Source organism: Staurois parvus, unplaced genomic scaffold (assembly GCF_062004578.1).
Source record: "Staurois parvus isolate SC_StPar_1 unplaced genomic scaffold, SC_StPar_1.0 ptg000580l, whole genome shotgun sequence".
Taxonomy (NCBI): Eukaryota; Metazoa; Chordata; class Amphibia; order Anura; family Ranidae; genus Staurois; species Staurois parvus.
In genome coordinates, this window is record NW_028318376.1 from 563,354 (window position 1) to 589,366 (window position 26,013).

A 26,013-nucleotide genomic window follows, 5' to 3' on the forward strand; every position below is an offset into this window, starting at 1 on the left:
GTCTCCATTAAGCTGTCAGTGTTGACAACCATTGGTGACCAGTGTTCAATACAGAAAAGAATGGGAAGTCCACCTTTTTTGAGTTTGGACAGGAACAGGAGGTGATGATAAATTTTCCAATGGGTACATCTGGTCTGGTGAGTAGGTTCACATTTGTGTAGACTGTGTGAGTGCGCGCGTTTGCGTGAGCACATCATGGGTACAGCAGCCAATTCATCTGAATGGGCTACTGTACCTGCAAGAAATGCAGGGAACAAAGTCCCCAACTCTTCTGCTGCACATACCATAAAGTTTCACACGCCCAAAAAGCCGCTTTTGATGATGCATGGGAATTAATGACATCCCTCTTACAAGTCTAATAAAAAATGGTGTGTTTTGCTTGTGGGTTGGGATCACGTACAATTTTGCCAATGCTCCTGACCTGCACAAGAGTAAAGCTAGGCTAACAGGGAACATAGCCTCAGTTTGTAAAGATCTCCTTCCTACTTCCTGCTGTGGCTTTATAGAAATCTCTGGGACACAAGACAGCACAAAGTATATATTAAAAAAAAAAACAAAAAAAAAAAAAACAAACACTGACGGGGTCTTAACCTATTCCTACTTTATCCAAAAATATAGTCTGGCTCTGCATAGAGTTTGAAGGGAAACAATTGTCATGGCTCAACTGTATTTGATTTTGATTTACTTAAACCAATGTTTTGTTTCTGTTACAATCTTTGCTTTACATGTACACGCTTTGCTTTACATGTCGACGTTCACCCTCTTTACTCACTTTAAATATTCTTTTTCTCTCCCCTCCTGTCTTTTGGGGGATCTGGGCCCACTTTTGTTTTCTTCACTATGCAAAAATGTCCGTGCAACCACTGCATCTCAATTGACAGCAGTGGGACTGCCTGCACAAGAATGCACAGAACACCTAAGCATCTCTGTGTGGGTAAACACGGACCTCCACGGGGGGTCCTGGCCATTTCATACTTACCTGACCAAAAATAAAAATATAAAAACATATGTTTTTAGTCTTGACCATAATAACTAAAAGGAAACTGTACGCAAAACCACTACACAATTCCAAGGGTAAAGTATTTTTTCTCCAAAGTTTATCCTTAATGACAAGCAGGTTGTTTGGTTTTCAGATATAATAGCAAAAAAGACCAACTCACCTGCTATGCCAAAATTTAGCTGTGGCATTTCCTCTTCTTTGGACTCTTTCTTGACACTTGGAATTTCCTTAATGGAGTCCGAAGGAAAAGCCCAAAGTTTCTTCCTTGTTGTCACAGTAGGAGATTGGGCTTTTATGGGTTTATTTGTTGTAGGGCACCATTTATAACCAGGGTGTGCTTTCATAAATGCATCCTTGTACTAAAAGAGAAAAAAGAAAAACTAAAAAAATGTCCAATAAAAAGGAACAAATATGCAAATTGTTGCATGATCAAGACCCTGGGTAGGGAAACTTGGAATGCAGCTGGGTATAACGAGTTAGAAACTACCAAGAGGTGATGTCCAGCGTTGTGCAACCTGCGCTATACTGTTCCCATGCACATGGTTATATGGAAACATTGCATTTTGTGATATATATTGCAACACAAACTTAATCTTTATAAGTGAAGAGATAAAACAAACACTGCACTTATGATATCAAATCTAATGCAAATGTAATATTCATAGCGCAAGGAATGTACATAAATCAGCATGTTTTCAGCTTTGAATGTAACTTTGTCATACGTACTACACAAAGTACCAAGAGTGCAAAAGACGTCCACTGAAAATAATCCAGTTTCAAACAAATCAACTGCTGAAGCAATTTCATATTTATTCACTGACTGGGAACACCATGGAAGTGCTCTAATAAGCTTACTAGGAGACTGCTTCATTTTCATCCATTTGGACCCACTGTATTATATTTAAATTAAATATAAAAGCCGTTAATACTGAATTGGTTTTAATGGTGCAAGCTATAGTACTGCTATCTTGATCTTTGCTTTACTATTTGTTGTCCTGGAACATGTTAGAAGGCAGTAAAGCTGGCGTGTTAATGCAGAAAACCTTTGTAGGTCAATAATGTACAAAGCTGTGAAGGAGAAATTTACCTGTCCGTTTGGGCAAAATATATTTTAAAAATGCAGTAAACATCTTCAATAAATGCATGTTTCCCATGTTTTGTTTCTTTAAAAATGCTGCAAGTACAGAAAAATATCTGTTGATGCTCTTACCCGCCCGCTTGCCGTTTTCTCTGGAGATGTAAACCATGTGCAACGCAGCTCACAGCACCGTGTTAGTCTCTGAGTGCCAGGATGACTGGCCCCTGTGCATGCGCAGGAGTGATGTCATCTCGTGCTTGCCAATGTAGAGGCCTGAAGCCAAGCACTCAGGAAAAGATGTCTGCACTGGCGAATGATCGATAGGCAGGTGAACATTAATACCTTTAGTTCCACATTTTTTTTCAACAGAACCTATAGTTCCACTTCAATATATGTTTGGAGACCAGCATTCTGGAACCATTTCTGCACTTCAGGTATGGGTGGAGCTATGATTTCAAAGACTGAATATATGGGATACTTTTAAGCTACAAAACTCTTTGCTCCTTTTCTGTATATGATTTTTTTTCTTTCAGTTGTTTAGTTTTCTGTACCTTTTTTGTTTCATTTGTAAAGCACCTGCATATTTGCAGGCTCTGGTTATTCTCTGGCACCAATGCTTGTTTATCTGTATATAAATAGGCCCAGTTACCCTTCACTGGTGCTCTACTTACGTGTCTGTTCAAATCTGAATGCTGTGTGGGAAACTGAACTGTAGGAGGGGGAATTGTGTACAGTGCCCCCACTCTTACAAACCCTTAAAGAATGGGGACAATGCACAGAATCTGCCACAGTACACCAAGCGAACATGCTCATTTTATCTCCGGCTGGTGATTGCAGCTGTGATTTCGTTACCAAGTGTCCAAGGTGAGTGCTGGCTGCCTGGGCAGAGGGGGATTAGGTAAAATTGCATGTTACAGGTACGATTTTCAATGCTTTCAGTGCACAGGGAGCAGCAGTGCAGAACGTAGTATTTTCATATTCCTAAAGTTCGCCTTCAATTTGTTAAAAAAAGTAAATGACTGCTGTGATTGAGCATATACAGCAATTACATAAGCTAAATTTGTTACTCATAGGGATAGCAAATATTCCCCCAGGCTGCATGTTACAATATACATTTTACTAGTGGTGAACCTAAATGAAAATTCTGGTGACAAACCCGAAAATTCAAAATGCACTTGGCAGAAAACCAAAACCGAAATGCGCAGTTTTTAAAAATGAATATATATTTTTTGGAAAAAAATACACTTTGATTAAAGAAACAATATATACCCCAATTCTTTTGTAAAATATGAAAGATGATGTTACGGCGAGTAAATAAATACCCAACATGTCAAGCTTTAAAATTGTGCACACTCGTGGAATGGCATGAAACTGCGGTACTTAAAAATCTCCATGGGTGATGCTTTCAAAATTTCTACAGGTTAGCAGTGTAAACTTACAGAGGTCTAGTAAGAGAATTATTGCTCTTGCTCTGGCGTTCGTGGCGATACCTCACGTATGTAGTTTGAACACTATTTACATATGTGGGTATGGCCTACGTATGTGCTCACCGCTTTGTGCGAGCACGGGGGGGACAGGGGGCACTTTAAACTTTTTTTAAGAAATTTATTTAATGATTTTTTTTTTTTTTTGCATTGTTCCTTTAAAAAAAAACTTTTATTCTTATTACAAGAAATGCATGCATCTCTTGTGATATAATTAGTGACCCTTCACCGCCCTGTCACCAGTTTGATTAGTACAGTGTACAGATTTTTTGCTGATCACAGTATTAGTGTCGCCGGCGACTTCAGATAGCGCTAACATGAGTTAGCGTCCCTCCCAGATATCATCAGACTGCCCGTCAGTACACCAGTAATCACATTTAACCCCTTGATTCCTTGACAGGAACACGCTCACATACATAATAAACCTCCATTGCTAGTATAGTGTCTGAACAGCTCAATATCTTTGATCAGCTCCATGATACCAGCGTTCACATTAGTACAGTGTCCCCAAAAACACTGCATTAGCGGGATCAGCCCCGGCACCTGTGTTCAGCCCCTACGCTTCCCCCCCTTCCCCCCAGCAAGTGTAGTGTCAGTAGATCACTGTCACTTGATACATTACACACAAAACCGCAGTGTTCGCAGAATCAGGCCTGATCTCTGTTAGCACTTGCTGGTAACTTTTTTTGTAGCGGTTCAAGCAGTCTCTGAAAGCCAGGTGCTCTTTTTCCCGTGAGTTACACTATACATTTAGTGGCCAAAATGTCCATGTTAGTGGCCAACAGGATTCTGAGCATGTCAGATGAGAGCGAAGGGGAAGACTCACTGACACAATCAGCCTCAGAATACGAACCTGTGGACAGCAGCGGCACCCTGACAGATAGCTCAGACGATGGAGAAGAGGTCCCTGCTAAGGTCAGACATACCTGACCCCGTTCCCAGGTTGCTGAGATGTTACAATTGCATGATGACTCTCATATGCATCAGAGTGCCAGTACTAGTGCCGCTCTACCTTTTGGTAAACTGACGAGCACCAGCGGCCTAGTACATCCTGGTCTTTCACATACCTGCACTGCAGTATCACTCGGTGACATGGCGAGTCCCAAAAGTGCAGTACCAGCTGGTGCGGTGGCAAGCACAAGTAGTGTCCCGCAGCCACCAAGAATTCGCACAAAGGCCTGCAGCACCCGTATTTCCCCCATTCACTGCCCAACCCGGGAATTCAGGTGGAAACTGCAAATTTAACTACTCTCCTTTTTTAGAGCTGTTTTTCACAGATCTGTATGCATTGATTGTGGATCAAAGCAATTTACATGCACAACAGTTTATCGTCGCTAACCCAAATTCAAACCTTGCCAGACCATTCACAGGGAAACCCATTACGGTTTCCAAATTTAAAATTTTTATGGGCCTAACCCTCAACATGGGCATTACTAAAAAAAAATGAATTGAGGTTGTATAGGTCCACAGACCCAACTCATGGCCAGGCATAGATATGAGAGTATATGAGTATAATGCATGTTTTGCATTTCAATGACAATACACTGTTGTCCTTGGTGGGACCTTAAATTTGACAGGCTCCACAAAATTCGGCCCCTCGTATATCACCTTAACCAAAAATTTTGCAGATGTCTATACTCCCCAGTAAAACATCTGCATTGATGAGTCCCTCATTAATTTTTTTGGCCACCTTGCATTCAAACAATTTCTCCCCAGCAAGCGTGCCAGATGTGGGGTCAAGATGTATAAGACCTGTGAGAGGGCAAAAGGCTATACATATAAGTTTCGGATTTATGACGGAAAAGATAGTCACATGGAGCCCCCAGGATGCCTAGACTACATGGGGAGCAGTGGCAAGATAGTTTGGGACTTGGTGTCATCCTTTCTCCATATGGGGTACCACTTGTGGACAATTTTTATTAAAGCGTGCCACTATTTAAACATTTTATACAATCTTGGAATCGGCGCATATGGCACCGTGCAACCTAAATGCCGGGGCTTTCCCCAACGGCTTGTAAATACCCATCTTAGAAAGGGGGAAAAAGCCTGCTTGAGAAAATGGAATTGCTCGCAGTGAAGTGGAAGGACAAATGGGATATTTTCATCCTGACTTCCATTCACGCAGACAGGACCACCCAAATTGCCACGGCAGCTGGTGTTGTTGAGAAACCCCTTTGTGTCCATGACTATAACCATAACATGGGAGGCCCAAACTCCAAACCCAGATGCAGTTAGCCGGCTGCATGAGAGGCATTTTCCCGATGCCATTCCTGGTACCCCAACCCAAAGGACACCCCAAAAAAGATGCTGTGTTTGTAGCAGACATGGAATTAGGCGTGACACCCACTTTTTTTGTCTCTCCTGTCCTAACCAACCTGGTCTCTGCCTCAAGGACTGCTTCCATCGCCACCACACACACTAGTGGAATTTTAGTATAGGGAACAGCATGACATAGTTCAGGGCACATATTTGCATAGGGTCTAGAAAGATGTTAGATAGTCAGGAAACTGGCTATCGCATTTTGAGAGACCCTACAGTCTTAAGTAAGTTCAAGTTAAAAAAAAACCCATACAAAAAAGTACAAGTCCACAAAAAATTTTAAAATGTAAAAAAACTAAAATAGTTGTAGTTTTTTGTTGTTGTTGTCATTGTTGTTACTGTTCTACTGTTTTATTGTTAACCATTGCTGTTTTCTTTGCAAGAATGCCATTCAGCTGCAGCACCATCATGTTTATTCTGACAGCAACAGGAATTTGCTCTCAGAATATACATAAGCCATTGCGTGCAGTGCTGTTGGATGGGATTTTTCATCCACAGTTAAAGAGCATATATGCTGAAGCCTGGAGTGGCCAGTGGGTGGATGGCCCCTATGCTTCGGCATATACATTTTATAATATTTTTTGGCACATATTTCAATAAAAAAGTTGTTTTATTGAGTTACTGTTTTATTTTTAACCACTGCTGCTTTCTTTGCAGGAATGCCATTCAGCAGCAGCACCTACTTGTTTATTCTGACAGCAACAGGTCTTGCTCTCAGAATATACATAAGTAGGTGTGTGCAGTGCTGTTGGATGAGATTTTTCATCCGCAGTTAAAAAAAGAGCATATATTCCGAAGCATGGAGGCCTGGGGTGGCCAGTGGGTGCATGGCCACTATGCTTCGGCATATATATTTTATAATATTTTTTGGCACATTTCGATAAAAAAGTTGTTTTATTGAGTTACGGTTTTATTGTTAACCTTATTGTTAACCACTGCTGTTTTCTTTGCAGGAATGCCATTCAGCTGCAGCACCAACTTGTTTATTCTGACAGTAGCAGGGTCTTGCTCTCAGAATATACATAAGTGTGTGCAGTGCTGTTGGATGAGATTTTTCATCCGCAGTTAAAAAAATAGCATATATGCCGAAGCATGGGGGCCTGGGGTGGCCAGTGGGTGGATGGCCACTATGCTTTGATATTTAAAAAAAAATTCTGGCAGAGATTTCTTCATCCACATCGGCCAATGTGAATAGAGGAATAAAAAAATGAACATAACACATATAGCCAACAAGGACCAGCGACATATTGGTACATCACTGGACTTTGAATAGTTATACTAGGATTATGCCTGCAGCAGTAGGCATCATCCCGGTATAATTTTTTTTCAGCCAGTGATCGGCTTTCATGTAAAAGCAATCCTAGTGGCCAATTAGCTGCAAGATAGCTTTTACAAGCAGCAGGAGAATATGCTCACCCCTTCATGCTCCCTCCTTCCTTGCTGCCTTCCACGGCCTTCTTGGCCAGTCCCGTGCCATCGGGGGAACCTGATAATGCAGCCGGTGTTTCTGCCAGCTGACCATAGAGCTGATTGGAGACTGGATTGGCACCAATCATCTCTATAGTCTAAGAAATCGGAAGCTATGAGCATTTCATCAGTTCAGTTTCGCAGGATATAAACAGCGCCATTTGTAAATTGGGAAAGCATTTGATCACACCGATCTTGGTGAGATTAGATAATGTAAGGGCAGAGGAGATATCTAGAGTCTGATAGACCCCAGATTTCTCAAAAAAGAATATATGACAAGTTATAGAGGATATTTGCATCCACTGTGATAGCATTAAAAGTGATAAAAACAAAGGAAAGGGACAGTGTAAAAATAATTAAAAACAAATCAAAATAATGGCGCGAACCCCGTGCCAGTATGTTAACAGCGGTTGCACCATGCATGTGAGGTACCGCCACGAACGGCAGATCAAGGGCAGTAATTGTAGCACTAGACCTCCTCTGTAAATCTAAAATGGTAGCTAGTAAAGGATTTTAAAAGCGTTGCCTATGGATATTAACTAGTTGCCGACCGCAGATAGCCGAATGATGGCTACACTGTGGCTGGCCAGTTCTGGGAGGGCGTCTTATGGCGTCCTTCCAGAACGCAATCTCCTGCGCACCCCCGGGGGCACGCACCCGGTGATCAACGTGATCGCTGTGTCCTACGGAAACAGCTGATCATGTGATGTGGTAAAAGGCCAATCACAGCGGCCTTTTACAATGACACGCTGATCACAGGGAAATGCAATTGCCAGTTCTCGGCTGCACTTTCCTCACGCTATCAGAGCGTGAGGAAAGTACTGCCAAGAACTGGCAGTTGTCAGAGCAGGGATCGGCACCGATCATCAGGGCACTGATGATCGGTGCCCAGCAGTGCCCCCCAGCAGTTCTGCCCACCTGTGCCCAGCAGTGCGACCCACCTGTGCCCAGCAGTGCCGCCAGTCAGTGCCCAGCAGTTGCGCCAGTCAGTGTGCCAGTCAGTGCAGCCAGTTAGTGTTGACAACCAATACCCATCATCAGTGCCACCTCATCACTGCTGCCCATCAGTGCTGTCTATCAGTGCCCATCAGTACTGCCTATTAGTGCAGCCTCATCAACGCACATCAGTGAAGGAGAAAAATTGCCTGTTTGCAAAATTTTATAATGGAAACAAAGAAACTTTTTTTCAAATTTTTTGTTTATAGCACACCCAACGGCAAGTAAATACCACCAAAAGAAAAAAATTATAAAAATTTCATATGGGTACAATGTTGCATAACTGCACAATTGTCATTCAAAGTGCTGCAGCGCTGTAAGCTGAAAATTGGCCTGGTAAGGAAGGGGGTATAAGTGCCCGGTAGGCAATTGGTTAAAAATGTATGCAGTTTGTCGCCATTGCACGGGGCATGTGCAGTTTTAAAGCATGTCACGTTTGGTCTCCATTTACTTGGCATACAATGAACTTTTATATTTTACCAAATAATTGGCCAATATATTGTGTTTTTGTGCATTAAAAGTAAAAAAAAGTGTATTTTTTTAAAACAAATTTGCATTTCAAAAATCGCTGCGTGAGTACTATGTGACATAAAAAATTGCAGCACCCACCATTTTGTTCACTAGAATGTCTGCTTTAAAAAAATATATAATGCTTGGTGGTTCAAAGTAATTTCCTAGCAAAAAGTCCTGATTTTTTTCATGTGAACAAAAAGTGCCAGAAAAGCCTTGGTCTTCAGTTGGTTAGAAGAGTGAGTGGCATAAACTTGTAAAGCCAGGCATAAGATGCCCCCATCCCCCCAAATGACCCCCAAACTATTTGCTGAAAGGCATGTTGAGTTAATAGAAGAATTTATTTTTTACCACAAGTTTTTGAAAGATGAGTGTGTGTGTGTGTGTACACACACACACACACACACACACACACACACACACACACACACACACACACATACATACATGTATATTTTGTTTTTTTTTTATACACAAAATTGTCACTTAAAGGATTTATTGCTCACACATGCAATGGGTATATGTGGAATTACTCCCCAAAATACATTCTGCTACTTCTCCCGAGTATGGGGATAACACTTGTGAGAGACTTTTTGGCAGTTTAGCCAAGTACAGGAACCCATAATCCAATAAGCACCTTCAAGCTTTTAAAGGGCTTTATTTCCTCATTACACTTCCTGACTACCTATCAGTTTCGAAGGCCCTAAAATGCCAGAATACTACCCCCCCCCCCACCCAAATGACCCCTCTTTGGAAAGTAGACACCCCAAGGAATTTGATAAAAAGCATGGTGAGTATTTTGCAGATCTTGTTTGCTGCCACAAGTTTTTGGAACATGAATAAAGAAAACAAAAACATTTTTTCTTTTCTTCTTTTATATTTCAAAACCTTGTGAGAAAAAATTAGATCTGCAAAATACTCACTATGCCTCTTTTTAAATTCCTTGGGGTGTCTACTTTCCAAAAGGGGTCATTTTTTTGGGGGGGGGGGGGGGGTTCTATCCTGGCATTTCATGGCCTCTGAAACTGTGATAAGTAGTGAGGAAGTGAAATGAGGAAGTTACGCACCTTGAGGCTTTCAAAGTGGTCTTTGGATTTCAAGCTCCGGTATGTGGCTAGGCTCCCAGACAGTCTCACTCATGTGGTATCCGCATACTCGGTAGAAGTAGCAGATTGTATTTTGGTGTGTAATTTCACATATATCAATGGTTTGTGTGAGCAATATATAATTTCACAACATTATGTAAAAAAAAAACATTTTTGTAATTTTCCAAAAACTTGTGGAAAAAAAATAAATCTTCCATGAAGTCAACATGCCTCTCAGCAGATAGTTAAGGGTGTCTACTTTCCCGAAAAGGGGTCATTTGTGGGTGTTTGTACTGTCCTGGTATTTTAGCACCTCAAGAAATGTGATAGGAAGTCAGAAAGTAAAAGCTGTGTAAATTCCATTAGCTATACCATAGTTTGTACATGCTATAACTTTTACACAAACCAATTAATATGCAGTTATTCTGATTTTTTTTTACCAAAAACAAGTAGCAGAATACATTTTGGCCTAAGTTTATGACTAGCTTTGAGTTTACTACATATTTTTTATAGACGAAATAGTTTTTTTTAAAAAAAAGAAAGTGGGTCTTTTTTTTGTTTATAGCGCGAAAAATAAAAAGCACACAGGTGATCAAATACCACCGAAAGAAAGCTCTACTTGTGTGAAAAAAAGAACATAAATTTAATTATTGTACAGCATTGCATGACTGCGCAATTGTCAAACTAGTGCAGTGCTGTATAGCAAAAACTGGCGTAAATTGCAGTATCTATACCATAGTTTGTAGGTGCTATAACTTTCACACAAAGCAATCAATATACACTTATGTGGCAGAATACATTTTGGCCTAAATTTATGACTAATTTTGAGTTTACTATATATTTTTTAAAGTAAATAATAAAGGTTTTTTTTCAAAATTTTTGGTCTTTTTTTGTTTATAGTGCAAAAAATAAAAAGCACACAGGTTATAAAATACCACCAAAAGAAAGCTCTATTTGTGTGAAAAAAGGAAATACATTTCATTTGGGTACAGCATTGCAAGACAGCACAATTACCAGTAGAAATAGTGCAGTGCCGAATAGCTAAAAAAGGCCTGGTCAGGAAGGGGGGGGGGGGGGGTAAATCCTCAGAAAGGCAAACTGTTAAAGTTTGCTGCACAACATCTAGACAAGCCTGTGAAATACGGGGAGAATATAATCTGGTCAGATGAGACCGGAATTTACCTTTGGATGCCATATTACACAACATGTTTAGAGATCACAAAATTGCACTGTGCATCACCCCAAAAACACCAACAGTGAAGTCTGGAGGTGGGAACATCATGGTGTAGGGCTGTTTTTCAAGATATGGTACTGGCAAATGTCTTATCTTCTAAGGGATGATGAATGGAAAAATATACCAAGACATTCTTGATAAAAATCTGCTGCCATCTACCAGGATGATGAAGATGAAACAAGGGTGGACATTTGAGCAGGACAATGATCCCAAACACAAAGCCAAGGAAACTCTTATTTGGTTTCAAAGAAAGAAAACAAAGCTGCTAGAATGGCCCAGCCAATCACCTGACTTAAATCCAATAGAAAATCTATGAAAAGAACTAAAGATCAGAGTTCATAGAAGAGGCCCACAGAAGCTTCAAGATTTAAAGACTGATGGTGTGGAAGATTGGACCAAAATCACACCTGAGCAATGCATGCGACTAGTCTTGAAACTGTCATTGCCACCAAAGGATTTTGTACGAAGTATCAAATAAATTTCAGTTAGAATGTTTAACATTATTTTCATGGATTGTTACTGACATGTGGTGAAAAACATGTAGAAATATATTTACTGAGAAAAATGGTGACGTTTTCAATACTTCTATTACCCGCTGTGTATGTATATATATATATATATATATATATATATATATATATATATATATATATATATACACACATACTATATTGTACATGGATATACTTTTCAGTAAGCCAACATTTCTGTATTAAAAAATAATTTTTTTTATAGGTCTTGTGTAATAGTCTAATTTTCTGAGATACTGAATTTTGGGTTTTCACTAGCTGTAAGCCCTAATCATTAAAATTAAAAGAAAGAAATGCTTGAAATATATCACTCTGTGTGTAATGAATCTATATAACATATGAGTTTCACTTTTTGAATTGAATTACTGAAATAAATAAACTTTTTGATGATATTCTAATTTACTGAGATGCACACACACACACACACACACCTCTTGACAAATCTCAGGCACCAGGTCGCCATTGCGACCAGAAATTGGGACCTGGCGCGTGGGCACCGGTCAGCCCACTCACTGTCGGGTTTCTCTCCTCAGGCGGCCGCTATCTCCTCCCCCAATGTCCATGCAGGGTCCAAGAATGAGCAAGCTCTGTTGGCTCTTCTGCTGCCTGCCATGCCTGAGGCACATCATTGCCAAGTTGGCTTTGCTCCCCTCCGGAGCTCACCTGGTGCGCACATGGTGTGGGAGGCGAAGGGGTCGGCGCCCCATATGACTTCCACCTGACGGAGCAGGTGGTGGGGACCCGGCAGCCTGTATGCCGCCCTATGTGACCTCCACCTGATGGAGCGGGCAGACTGGCAGTACTCCCTGCAGGAGCTTGATGCAGTGGAGGTGTTCTGGTGGAAAATGGAGCTACCTGGGCTGTATGTTCGCCTGCTATGCCCGTTTGTGTGTTTGAGAGTGTGTGTTTGTGTGTATGTGAATGTGTATGTGTGTGTGAGAGAGTGTGTGTGTACACACACAGGGGGGCCAGACCTTTGGTATATACAGGGGGGAGGGCCAAACACAGTGCATATAGAGAGGGGGAGGACAGGACAAGTGTGTATACAGAGGAGGGGGGGTGGGGCAGGGTGAATATATAGAAAGGGGAAGGGAGGGGGGGAAACCAGATCCAGTGTGTATATAGAGGAGGGAACCAGGATATATGGGGGGGGGGGGTAGGGCTTGATAAATCCCAGGTCGACATGGCGACCAGAAACCACGTCTCAGCACCTGGCCTTCCACTAGCCCACTCACTGCCAGCACCAGGTGCAAGCAACTCCCATTGCCAAACACCCCAGACATGCAGCTTATCCGCAGCAGAACCAAAGTTTATCTCTTCCTCTCCACACACACACACCGGCACCCCAAGCCCCCTCCGCCCCCTACCCCAGCAGACCCACCATTGCCATTCAGAAAGGCTCCCCAACACTCCCCTCTCCTCTGACACCAGCCAATCCATGGATACTGTGGCCCACCCCTACTCCCCACCGCCAGTCCCCACACGTGGCGCTGGAGGCGATTAGAGTCCAGCCCACACAGCATGCCACACACATCAAAAACCTCAGCCCCCAAAAACTTCGGCTCCAGTCCCCTCCATTTGCAAATTCAAGATCTGCCATCTCTGTCATTGAAAATAAAGCCGTTATTAAAAAAAAAAAAAAAAAAAAAAAGGAACTGGCTTGAAACTTTTTTAGCTGGCTCCTAGATTCAAAGCATATATATATGCATACTATATTGTACATGGATATACTTTTCAGTAAGCCAACATTTCTGTATTAAAAAATATTTTTTTTTATAGGTCTTGTGTAATAGTCTAATTTTCTGAGATACTGAATTACTGAATACACACAGCATGCCCTGTGTGTGTATATATATATATATATATATATATATATATATATATATATATATATATAATTTTATTACAAGGGAATGTAAAACATTCATCAACATGTCTATTTTTGTGTCATTTTACTTCTCAAAATCACAATGGCTTGCAAGTATCAACAGCTTGTCATTGTTCACAAGTACAGTCTCCATAGCAAGATGACTATTGAAATAATACAAACAGTGTCAAGTAGAGCTGTATGCATCGCCAACAACACAATCAATCCTTTAGTTAAAGTAAGGCAATGAAAATGTGAAACTGGCTATCATTTCTGTATGTGAGGTCACTCCTGGTACCAGATGGCTGCTGCAGACATGACAAAGAACAACTTCCTGTAAGACAAATGTCTCCCTCTTCAAGCTATGTACCCCACAGTTCTACTGGGCAGGGATTAATGTCACAGCATATATATGAAATGTATGTGCACACTGCAACCAGATATGACCTCAGCCTCACATGCACAGGCTCGGCTATCTCCACACTCATCCACACAGCACACAACCATAAGAAAAGCCACATCTCCTCACCGTGACAGATTTACTTCCCTTTGACTTGTAAATCGTCCATATGCAGCCAAGTTACTTACACTAGGTTAACACTGAGGATTAAACACACAGACATTGCAGGGATAGGAGTCCTGGCCCTTGACCATGCAATACTTTCAAGTTTCTGTTTCAGCTTCAATAGAAAGAAGATAAAAAAAAAAAATGCCTCCGCCTGGAAAACATAATTAGCATGTCATAGCACCATCTGATGGCCACAATAGGTAAAACAATGCCTGCACATTTACAAATGCATTATTATCTATGGGGTTCCATATGCCATCAGGTTATTTGCAGCTCCTTATGCACAAAGATAAATAGCACACCTTAGCAGGATTATAGGACATCATTTACAAGAAGTATATGTATAACTAGTTACACTCCATGGGAATAGTATATAGGAAAAATATCATTCAGCTTACAGCAGAACAGTGCAGTTGGTCAGTTTAATCAGAATACAATATTCATAAGTAAAACAAGCAAACAAACCTTCAAATAAAGTTGAAAATACGTCAAATTACACTGAACCTTTCTCTATAGCGGTTAGTTGAATGGATCTCACACTGTAACTCTCCATGTCATTCACTGAGCTGGTGTTTTAGAATGTCAGGATATAAGCATACTGTATATGAGCGGATTATAATTATTGGTGAATTTCTAAGCATCAGAACAAAGCTAGGTAAAAAATGAAGCAACTCTGTGCCATCCAGGAAACACTGTGTTAAAAAATGCAAAACGCTCACTCACTCCATTTTCCTATTTTTCAGCCAAACTGGGATAGCACAATATATATTTGTTATATATTCCAATTTACATAAGAACTTTAAAAATGGCTGGATACCTTTTTAAATGCTGTTTACTTGCTCAAAACTCGTTATATGCTCTCCATGCTTTGTAATGTTTAGGTAGGGGCTGAGGAGTAATGTTTAACATAAATATGTCTGTACTCTGCAGGTAGATCTCCATTATTTTCCTAAACTAGATTTGAACACTGCCTGTCCTAACAAAGGTTTAAAAATGTAGAAACGTCTCTCTCCTGCATTGTCTGTGTGGGGACAGAGCCAGGGTGAGACTCTCCAGAAACTCTTAGAGTCAGCCATGACACCTTCTCCTTAGAAACATCTAAAAAGGTAAGCATGCCTGCCTCTATTTGCTCCAAAATGGTCTGTAAATGGCACAGTATTAGCCAACAGTAAAGAATGACAGCAAATTGGCATACATATGGCTTGTAAAAACACCCCATGCCTGCACCAACAACGTTCAGAAATAGGACATTAGCAAGATATAGACAAGTATATATTATTGCACATACAGTGGGGCAAAAAAGTATTTAGTCAGCCACCAATTGTGCAAGTTCTCCCACTTAAAAAGATGAGAGAGGCCTGTAATTGGCATCATAGGTAGACCTCAACTATGAGAGACAAAATGAGAAAACAAATCCAGACAGACAATCACATTGGCTGATTTGGAAAGAATTTATTTGCAAATTATGGTGGAAAAGAAGTATTTGGTCAATATCAAAACTTCATCTCAATACTTTGTTATATATCCTTTGTTGGCAATGACAGAGGTCAGACGTTTCCTGTAAGTCTTCACAATGTTGGCACACACTGTTGCTGGTATGTTGGCCCATTCCTCCATGCAGATCTCTTCTAGAGCAGTGATGTTTTGGGGCTGTCGCTGGGCAACACGGACTTTCAACTCCCTCCAAAGGTTTTCTATGGGGTTGAGATCTGGAGACTGGCTAGGCCACTCCAGGACCTTGAAATGCTTCTTATGAAGCTACTCCTTCGTTGCCCGGGCGGTATGTTTGGGATCATTGTCATGTTGGAAGACCCAGCCACGTTTCATCTTCAATGCCCTTGCTGATGGAAGGAGGTTTGCACTCAAAATCTCACGATACATGGCCCCATTCATTCTGTCCTGTACATGGATCAGTCGTCCTGGTCCCTTTGCGGAGAAACAGCTCCAAAGCATGATGTTGCCACCCCCATGCTTCACAGTAGGTATGGTGTTCTTTGGATGCAACTCAGCATTTTCTCTCCTCCAAACACGACGCGTTGTGTTTCTACCAAACAGTTCTATTTTGGTTTCTTCTGACCATATGACATTCTCCCAATCCTCTTCTGGATCATCCAAATGCTCTCTAGCAAACTTCAGACGGGCCGGACATGTACTGGCTTAAGCAGGGGGACACGTCTGGCATTGCAGGAACTGAGTCCCTGGTGGCGTAGTGTGTTACTGATGGTAGCCTTTGTTACGTTGGTCCCAGCTCTCTGCAGGTCATTCACTATGTCCCCCCGTGTGGTCCTGGAATTTTTGCTCACCGTTCTTGTGATCATTTTGACCCCACGGGGTGAGATCTTGCGTGGAGCCCCAGATCGAGGGAGATTATCAGTGGTCTTGTATGTCTTCCATTTTCTAAATATTGCTTCCACAGTTGATTTGTTCACACCAAGCTGCTTGCCTATTGCAGATTCAGTCTTCCCAGCCTGGTGCAGGTCTACAATTTTGTTTCTGGTGTCCTTTGACAGCTCTTTGGTCTTCACCATAGTGGAGTTTGGAGTGTGACTGTTTGAGGTTGTGAACAGGTGTCTTTTATACTGATAACAAGTTCAAACAGGTGCCATTGATACAGGTAATGAGTGCAGGACAGAGGAACCTCTTAAAGAAGAAGGTATAGGTCTATGAGATCCAGAAATCTTGCTTGTTTGTAGGTGACCAAATACTTATTTTCCACCATAATTTGCAAATAAATTCTTTCCAAATCAGCCAATGTTATTGTCTGGATTTTTTTTCTCATTTTGTCTCTCATAGTTGAGGTCTACCTATGATGCCAATTACAGGCCTCTCTCATCTTTTTAAGTGGGAGAACTTGCACAATTGCTGGCTGACTAAATACTTTTTTGCCCCACTGTATGCAGGTTTGTGCGGTGTAAAACTGTAAACTGAAGTGCTTACTTTGGGAGTAAGTTTGATTTGTAAATGTGATATAAAACAATATACTGTATTTTATCTGTTTATACACCAGAATATTACTTTTCCTAATAACAATTCTAGTAGGGATAATGAGCCTGGTGTATGAAAGGTATCCTAAGAGAAAAAAATGACCGTTGTCTATAGCAACCAGCCAGCTATTTGGATTTATAAAGATTATAAAGATAAGGGCTTGCTAATCAGTTGCTATGATCAACAAAAGATTATTTTAAGCAATTTACACTTTTTGCACACCAGGCCTAGTATCTCTACTTGGGACTCATGGAAGTATAAGTTGACAAATATTAGGTATCAGGTCAGTGTTGTATAAAACAATCAAGTATGGCAAATAGTCGGTTTGTGTCAAGTTATTGTCTTTGGACAGGGGACATACCAGCCAGTGCTGACCATCATCAAAACCCAGAGACCAACAATGACAAATGCCAAAAAGTCCCCACTGCTACAACAACCACCACAACTAAAGCATGGCCACAACTACAGCTACTACATTATACAGACGTCAATAAAGCATGTCATTACTACCAAATAGAATTACTTTTTTTTTTGCCAAGAATTAAACAATGCTGCTGCTAAGCACAAATATATATGACATCACATGACCCTGGCCGCCAGGAGCATTATAGGTGTTTCATACAATTAAAAAAATTGACAACACTGTACAGTACAGCGAAGTAAAAAACAGAACCTGCATACATAATGATCATTTATGGACTCCCCCACATGAATGCATAATTACCAAATAAAAACAGAAAAAAAAAAAAGATATGGAAGACATTAACATGCACTGGTAAGGCTCATTACATTAAACAGATCACTTTCACTTGTGAATCTTAGAAACATTAAAGCCTAGAACACATGATCATAAAATCGTACAAAAAACACCGCTTTCGAAGCGATCGAGCAATAATCTGATCTTTAGAACACAGCTTTCGGCCAAAATTATTTGAAGGAACAAACACAAAGATTTTTCTTGCACGATACCAGATCGTACGATTTTCGTTTCATCAGTACAGTTTTTGCCCGAAATACAATATATTACATCACTTACAAACTTTTATTCTGTCGTACAAGACTTTTCGGAACTTTAGTAACCTCTTCACGTTCGATATGAAACTAGCATGCAAAAAAAACAAAGCAGAAAACAATGGATGGTCATTCATCTGATATTCTCATCATGTGTATGGGGCTTAGGGCCTCTTCACACTGCAGTGGTTTAGTGTGCGGGCAGCACTCCACTTCGGCTGCAGTCAGCGGTAGGGGGCAGTGTGATGTTTCAGTGCATCATACAGTTCCCTTTTTTTTTGGTGTGATCTTTATTTTAAGTACACAAAGTGACAGAACCATTGTACATTGTGCTGCTATGCAGTCACATGCTGTGTCTTCCTGTGCACTACAATACAATGTAGAATGCCTTCATTTTATCGCAGTTCACTGCAGCACATCGCAAGGTGTGTTGCAGAATGAACCAGACAAGAGAAAACTACTGTTTTCTGTCCATCCTAGTTTTGACCTGCATTCATCCACTGTGGTAAAATGCAGGCCACCACACTAAGTGGTAATAATCCTGTGTAAGCAAAGGTGGGTTTCATTACACAACTACAGTGGAGTTAAAGAGAACTATAGTTCATATAAATAACTTAGTATGAGATTCCATTTACCAAGTAAAGGTTGAAATGTACTGTAAATAATCGCGTACTGAAATGCTAAGTTATAAAAAACAACAAAAAGGCCACTGAAAGAAGCAATGCCTTAATCCATTTTCATTTAAAGCAAACCTTAACCTAAAAGGGGAAGTTCCTTCTTTCCGCCTCCTTCCTCTCCAACCTCTGGATACACTTTCTTTTGGGGGGGGGGGGGGCATACCGCTCATACCGCCTGGAAGACATCACAGGTTCCAGGAGGCTGCGGGATCATTCACAAAGCACAGCGCACCTCATGCATACACCATGGGAAGCTGGCTGTGAAGGTGCAAGGAGTCACAGCCGGCCCCACCAAAGTAAACATGCCAGTGCCTGAAGACTGATGAAGAACTGGCCCAGGCGAGGACGGCGCTGGATCTCTGCCTATGGGGTCAAAAACATCCAAATCTACCTCAAATTACCTTCTGAAGCATCAGGCATGCTCAGGCAGGTGAACAACCACCAATAAACTACAAAATGCTCAGGTGTGAATGGGCCTAAGACACCTTTTATATGACATTACCAGCAGCAAACCAACGAGCAAACTATTGAAACCATGGCTTTTAGAAAGGGGAGTAGACAGATTTGCTTTATCACTGTAAAAGAGAGAGGTCTGGACCTTTACTTCATATACTAGATTACCACAAAGATTAAACTTTAAGTTGGATGTTTCTCATTTATTTAGTTGATCCAACTTTCCCTTTTATAAATCAGATTTCCATCATTTCACTTTTTGTTGTCCTATATACATAGGATACACACATTTAGGCCCCATTCACACGGCCGTAACCATTACAACCATTTTTTATTTACAGATCTGAATGCAGTTGCATTGTTTTGAATGGAGCCATTTAAAAGGTGTGTAAACATGCACTGCGCTCAGATCCGTAACACAGAATGCATATACACGTATGTCAAAAAGAAAAACAAACAAACAAAAAAAAAGGACATTATTTACATATACTGTATTTACTGATCGTTACGCATGATCTTTTGTTACAGTCGTATGCATGCGGCTTTATGGTTATTAGAATTTAAGGAGCTGTTTAGTTTTTAAGAATTTTGACTTGGAGTAGAAAACTCAAGAGGGATTTCTAAACACCTGAACTAAATGGATCCATTCAGAGACACAGACTATTGCAGTGCGTTACAAAACTCCTGACGATAGAGAGCTTGAGCCTGAGTTCACACTTCTGCGGTGCGGCATATCGCATGTGATTCGCACAGGAACCACTCCACATTCCTGTGCAAGTGGCATATGAATTCCGTGCGGTGCAATTTGAGCCATACATTTTATATGGCTGAAATCGCACCGCATCTGCACCAAAAAGGCAGCAGGACCCTACTTTTGATCTGCACTAGAATCGGATCGCATGGGTATTCACACCCATGCAATCCGATTCTGCACATCACACCGTGTCTTGCGAATCGATTTTGGAGTGTTGTTAACTCAATATACACACCCGCAGCGGTTCGCATGAACGGGGTGAGATTGTGATGCGGTGAGGAAATCGCACTGAAACCGGTGTGAATTCTGCACCGCATTCGTGTAAACCCAGGCTAAATGGCAAAATATCCACAGTCATAACTTGGCTGGAGGTTACAATTCATGGATAAACATATTAACAATATTAAAAATAACTACCTATCCTGTCCTACCCTCCCACTATTTTACATCTTTTCCGATTCATTTTCCTTATTCTACTGCTGTTTTGTGCTCTTCTCTCATCTCCTTTCGCTTCTGAACGTATTCTAGGATCATAGGACTCATAAAAAATAGTATGATTTCTTTAGTGAATAAAGATCAGACACAATCTTTGCCCATTCAATCATAATGCTGAAGGTTTATTGGTGCCCAATTCTGTCTTTACCTCCCACCAGAGAGGTAGGTTGATTGAGAGTGTTAGGCTCCATTTACACTTGTGTGACTTGTCATGTGAAGTCACAGCCCATTGTTTTCAATGGCACCAGTTCAAATCTATGCACCTTAAAGTTGCAGCAACTTTGAAAAGGTTCCTGCACTACTTTGATGTGGCTTAATGCCAGAGAGTGTAAAGTCAGATCAAATTCGCACTCAAAACATGAATGGAGCCTTAAGAAGTCCAGAGTAATAAAAGCCAGGGATGTCTTGGGGAAACAAGTCCATTATCAATTATATTTTGATTTTTGCAGTGTAACTGGGATAACACCTAATTGTCACATGTTTCCATTCACATGGCACAACATGTTTACATTTTTACATAATCTTTTCTGAAGACTTTAAGACAGGGTGTGCAACCCGCGGTCTGCATGCAGCTCAAGAGTGTTAAGCATGCAGACCAGGGAATGTCTGGAGGGATGCTGTGCAAGTATTAGTAGTCATGGCACAAAGGAAGCAATACAAAGAACAGGATACTTTTTCATACAAGTTACATGGTACAACAGACACGTCAGATTTCATTATCATTTGTAAAATAGATACGTAAGACTATCTGTAATAGCAAAGGGTTAAAAATCTGAGGCTTGGGTGGTGCATTGTATGTTACAGAACTTTAAAAAAAAACAGTCTCTGAGTTTTACCCCCATCTATTCAAAACAATAGAAGCTGCCTATAGTGTCCTATGTATAAAAAAATGTAATCAGTTCAGCTATTTGGATGTACTACATACATCCAAAGAGTGAACCTTTAGGGTTGGTTCACAATATAGAAACAGTCTGGATGCATTTCTGCATGCGCGTTTTTGATGCATTCCAGATGGTTTTTTTTTCCTCCTTTTTTGGGTCATTTGCGGTCCAGTGCGTTTTTGATGTGTTTTACCACATTCCGGTATATTTTTGATGTGTTTTAGCGCATTCCACTACAGTTCTTTGCAGGAAAAATGCAGCATATTCTTTTTTCTGGAACCGGAATGCACTGAACATGCAAGCACTGGTGTGAACCATGCCATTGACAACCATGTAACCTATTTACTGTAAGTTTTGGATGCAGAAAAAAAAAAAAGAAAGCACTGGAATGCATGTAGTTTGAACTAGCCCTTAACCATTTGACGCCCGGCCAATAGCCGTATGGCGTCCGGAAAAATGCACTAGCTTTCCGGGAGGCCGCCATATGGCGTACTCCCGCACATGAGCAGTTCGCGCGCTTGCAGAGCCGCGCAATCTGTCAGCGGCCGTGTACCTCGGACACGGCCGAAGACAGATCTGAGTATCGGCCCCGTTGTCGGTACCATGTGACCTGCTGTGACCAATCACAGCAGGTCACATGACAGTTGTATACAATGGATGGCTTCATTCATGCCATCCATTGTATACTAGTGTCTAGCTGTGAATGGTCACAGCTAATCACATGCACATGGCCAAATCACAGCTAAGCACAAAAAAAAAAAAAAAAAAAACCCTCAATGAATCGATGTCATTCAGGTAAATGCTTGCTTATAGCAAAGTAATTCTTTGCTATAAGGAAATTATTAATAAAAAAAAAAAAAAGTACTGATCACTTCCCCAAAGTAGTACAATGCTACTATGGTAACATTGTACTACTTTGGACATAGTGAAATATGAAAAAAAAAAATCTTGAAAAAAAAAAAAAAATGTAATAAAAAATTTAAAATAATAAAAAAATTTAAAAAATATATATATTTTTTTTTTCACACTGTCACCAGTCAGTGTCCCTGATCACCGCCATGCCAGTTATATGATGACGCTGTACTGCACTGGTGACAGTATGTAAAAAAAAAAAAAAGTGAATTTTTTTTTTATTTTTTCATTTTCCAAAAAATGACAAAAAAAAATACAACTTCAAAAAACTCGCCATGCGGACTGTCTACTCTGCAAAAAGGGGTCATTTGGGGGATATCTGTACTATTCTGACATTCTTGGACCTCAAGAAAATAGATTGGCTGTCAGTACTTCAGAATTGATCGATATTCAGATCTATACCATAGTTTGTGAACTCTATAACTTTCCCACAAACTAAAAAATACATCCTAATTTGGGTTATTTTCAAAGACATGTAGCAGAATACATCTTGGCCTAAATTTATGAAGAACAATTATTTGCAAACTTTTATAACAGAAACAACGAAAAACTTGTTTTTTTTTCATTTTTGGTCTTTTTTTGTTAATTTAGCAAAAAATAAAATCCCCGGCGGTGATTAAATACCACCAAAAGAAAGCTCTAGTTGTGTGAAGAAAATGATAAAATTTTAGTTTGGGTACAATGTTGTATGACCGCGCAATTGTCATTCAAAGTGTGAGAGCGCTGAAACCTGAAAAATGGCCTGGGCAGGAAGGGGGTAAAATGCCCAGTATTGAATTGGTTAATCACAAGCAGTAAGCAACCATCAGCTTGTGCGTGTTTTGTTTAGCTGCTACCCGATTTGAAAGTGGTCCACCCCTCCAGCACGGAGCCCACAAGCCCCCACCCTCCTCGTCGTTCCTGGGCTCTCCCACTCTTACCAGAGCCCAGAAACACAATCGTTGGCTAGGGGAGGGAGAGCACTGGGAGACCATGCCTTCATCTCATATGGAAACAATGAAACCGAAAGTGATGTCAGGGTCAGTATCAGATGCACCATTTCCTGGCCAGTACCGTCAGGAGACACATTTAACCAAGCTGATCGGTACTTGGTTAGATGGTGTGAAGGACACAGGGGAGACATTAGGGTCTATTAGACCCCTAATGTCTCCGTAAAGAGTACCTGTCACCTGCCCAATGCTATCTCATAGGGGTTTATTAACCCCTTGTGACAGCAATCGAGTAAAAATAAACAAACAAAACATTTTTAAAAATAAAAGTAAAAATTGGTACTGAGTACCAACTTGAGTGGCTGCAATGAAATTTCAGCAAAATGGACTATCCTGATGTGTTTTCAAAGTGTAATTCTTTAATTTCTTTAAGCAGTGTACAACTATCACCTTTTTATGCTACAGGGCCTATAATGTTCTGGGGGTTTAAGTAATTATATTGCCAAAAATTACGACATGTATGTGAAAAATAAAAAAATTGCTCTGGTGCCAAACTGATCTACAAAATTATTTTAAAAAAAGCAATTTTTTTTTTTGGTATTTTGTGTGAATGGCAACACAAAGATACTGTGGGGGTTCTCAAACTGGACCACAAAAGTGTCAGTCAACTTTAAAATACACAGAAAAAACTCCTAAATGTTGTTTCTCCCTCAGCAGAGGGAACAGAGGACCACGATGAATACATAGGTAACTCTGTTGCACAAAGGGATTGGGCACATTTTTATGTACATAATTCACCACTTTTGTGTTGGCGTGGAAAGGGCATAGAGCACAAGTTTACCTTCCATCTCCCAAATCAGGAAGATGGTTACATGACATTGGCTCCCTTTGGCAAAGAATGGAGGAATTATTTATTCTAATTTAGAAAGAAGCTGGTTTCCACATCATTGTGGGTTCCAAGCCAGTTGAAACTGGCTTGGTGATGTGGGTAGAATTTCCTGCACACTACCAAGCACTATGCATACATTTGGGCCTTGCCCATAGTTTGTCAGGCTGAGAGCAAAGCATGATCGGTGGGGGGGCTGGGTATCACGTTTGCCCAAACATAGAATAACTAAGGTACCAAAGTAGGGAAGGTAAATCAGGGCACCAGCTATACACTGGGGAAGGGGTAATTTGGTTGTTTTTGCTTTAAACATAGGCGTACTGTAAGTGATGTCTCTTTGCTCTCTCTACAAACCACCATCCCTACTTCCAACAAATGTGTTGCAGAGTAGCATTTCTAGATTCTGTTCTCAAGTCCTAGATTTCCTCTTTACAGGTATAGCCAATAATAGTTAAATACCATCACAGTGACAATACTTGCTTTACTTGTGATTTTGTGAGATTACCTCCAAAACATGAGCAGCTGGTATGATGTGAGGACACCATTGGGAAGTGGTGGGTCTAATGCAGGCCATACATAGGTCAGAAAAAAATGTATTTCGAATTGCACAACGTTAGTGGGCTGATTTTCATGTAGCCATCGAATTTGAGTGATTGGGCATGTTGGAAATTTTTTGAAAAACGGAACGAATTTCTAATCAATGATGAGAGAATCGTGTGAGAAATTTAATCGAAAAAGCAATGAGAATGAGTTGTGAACTGGAAAGAAAAGAAGATTCCCGGTCACCAAAATTTTTTTTCTGTAACAACGGAGTTGGTTGGTTGAATTTTTAAATCAATGGTGGCACCATCAGATTACAAAATACATGAAATTTCGAAATAAAATTATTTTGGAATTCGACTCATGTACAGCCTGCATAAGGCAGCTTTCACGCTGATGGTGTTTTCTTGCGCTGATCACACAGATCCGTTGTGCTTCAGTTGCATTGAAAAAAATCCTGCTTGCTGCATTTTTGGTGCATATGTTTTTTTTTTTTAAACGCACCAAAAAGCATCCCTCCTTTGAGATGAATGGAAACCAAAGCAAAAACGTAATGCACCTGTGGGAAGTGCTATCTAGTAGGGGAAAACACAGCTGAGAAGTGTGAAAGTAGCCTTACCTACTAAATTCCTGTCTGACAAAAAAGGAACCAGAAACCTCTTGATCACTTTACAATTATGGTTCATACAGTATGTTACAGCAAATAAAGTTCTGCACTACAAAAAAAATATTCTTAAGGTCTGATTTGTCAGTGAATTTTGCAGAATAATGGGCAATCATTAAGTGAAACCAAAATTCTACATGAAATTCAGATATTTAGATTTACAAACTAGACTGTCTGATTATAGATAGTCCAACAAACCTCTTTTGCCATGTCAGTATACTTCTGCTTTTCATTAGGATCCAGGTAGGCCCACCAATCTGCCAATATTTTTGTAGCACCACGATTATCCAGTCGAGGATGCTCCTGACGCACAAGGGAGCGGTGACGCTTGCAGAACAGTAGGAAAGCGTTCATTGGTCGGCGAGCTCTCTGTTCAGGTGATTCACTGTCTTCTGCTTCATCACCCTCATGTTCAAGGCCATCAGCATCAAGAAGCTGGACCTTAAACAGACAGTTATGTAGAATATTAAACAATATATTATACATAGTGTTTCATGAGTGTGATTATTCAGATGTAAAAGAATTTTATTATTTATTATAATTTTCTGCAGTGGAATGAAAAGTTATCACAAAAAAGTAGCAGATGTTTATCCTATATGGACTGGAGCAAGTTTATTTTTCAGTTATGGGCCTAGTAATTTTGCAATAACGATGCATTTCATGGCCACAAGCCAATTCCTCAGATAAC

The 26,013-nt window shown here is 40.5% G+C and overlaps 1 protein-coding gene across 3 annotated transcripts in view; it reads right to left on the reverse strand.

Moving 5' to 3' along the window:
* The window catches only part of BBX (BBX high mobility group box domain containing), a 105,391-nt gene that overhangs the window by 51,136 nt on the left and 28,242 nt on the right, over positions 1 to 26,013 (reverse strand). For 2 of the 3 annotated variants that reach the window (XM_089692240.1, XM_089692239.1), the window contains exons 2-3: positions 25,524 to 25,766; positions 1,161 to 1,359 (exon numbers count right to left, since the gene is read on the reverse strand). In XM_089692240.1, coding sequence (XP_089548366.1) covers positions 1,161 to 1,359; positions 25,524 to 25,766 — 442 coding nt within the window. The remainder of the gene's footprint in view (positions 1 to 1,160; positions 1,360 to 25,523; positions 25,767 to 26,013) is intronic. The other variant, XM_089692241.1, reaches the window with a different exon arrangement.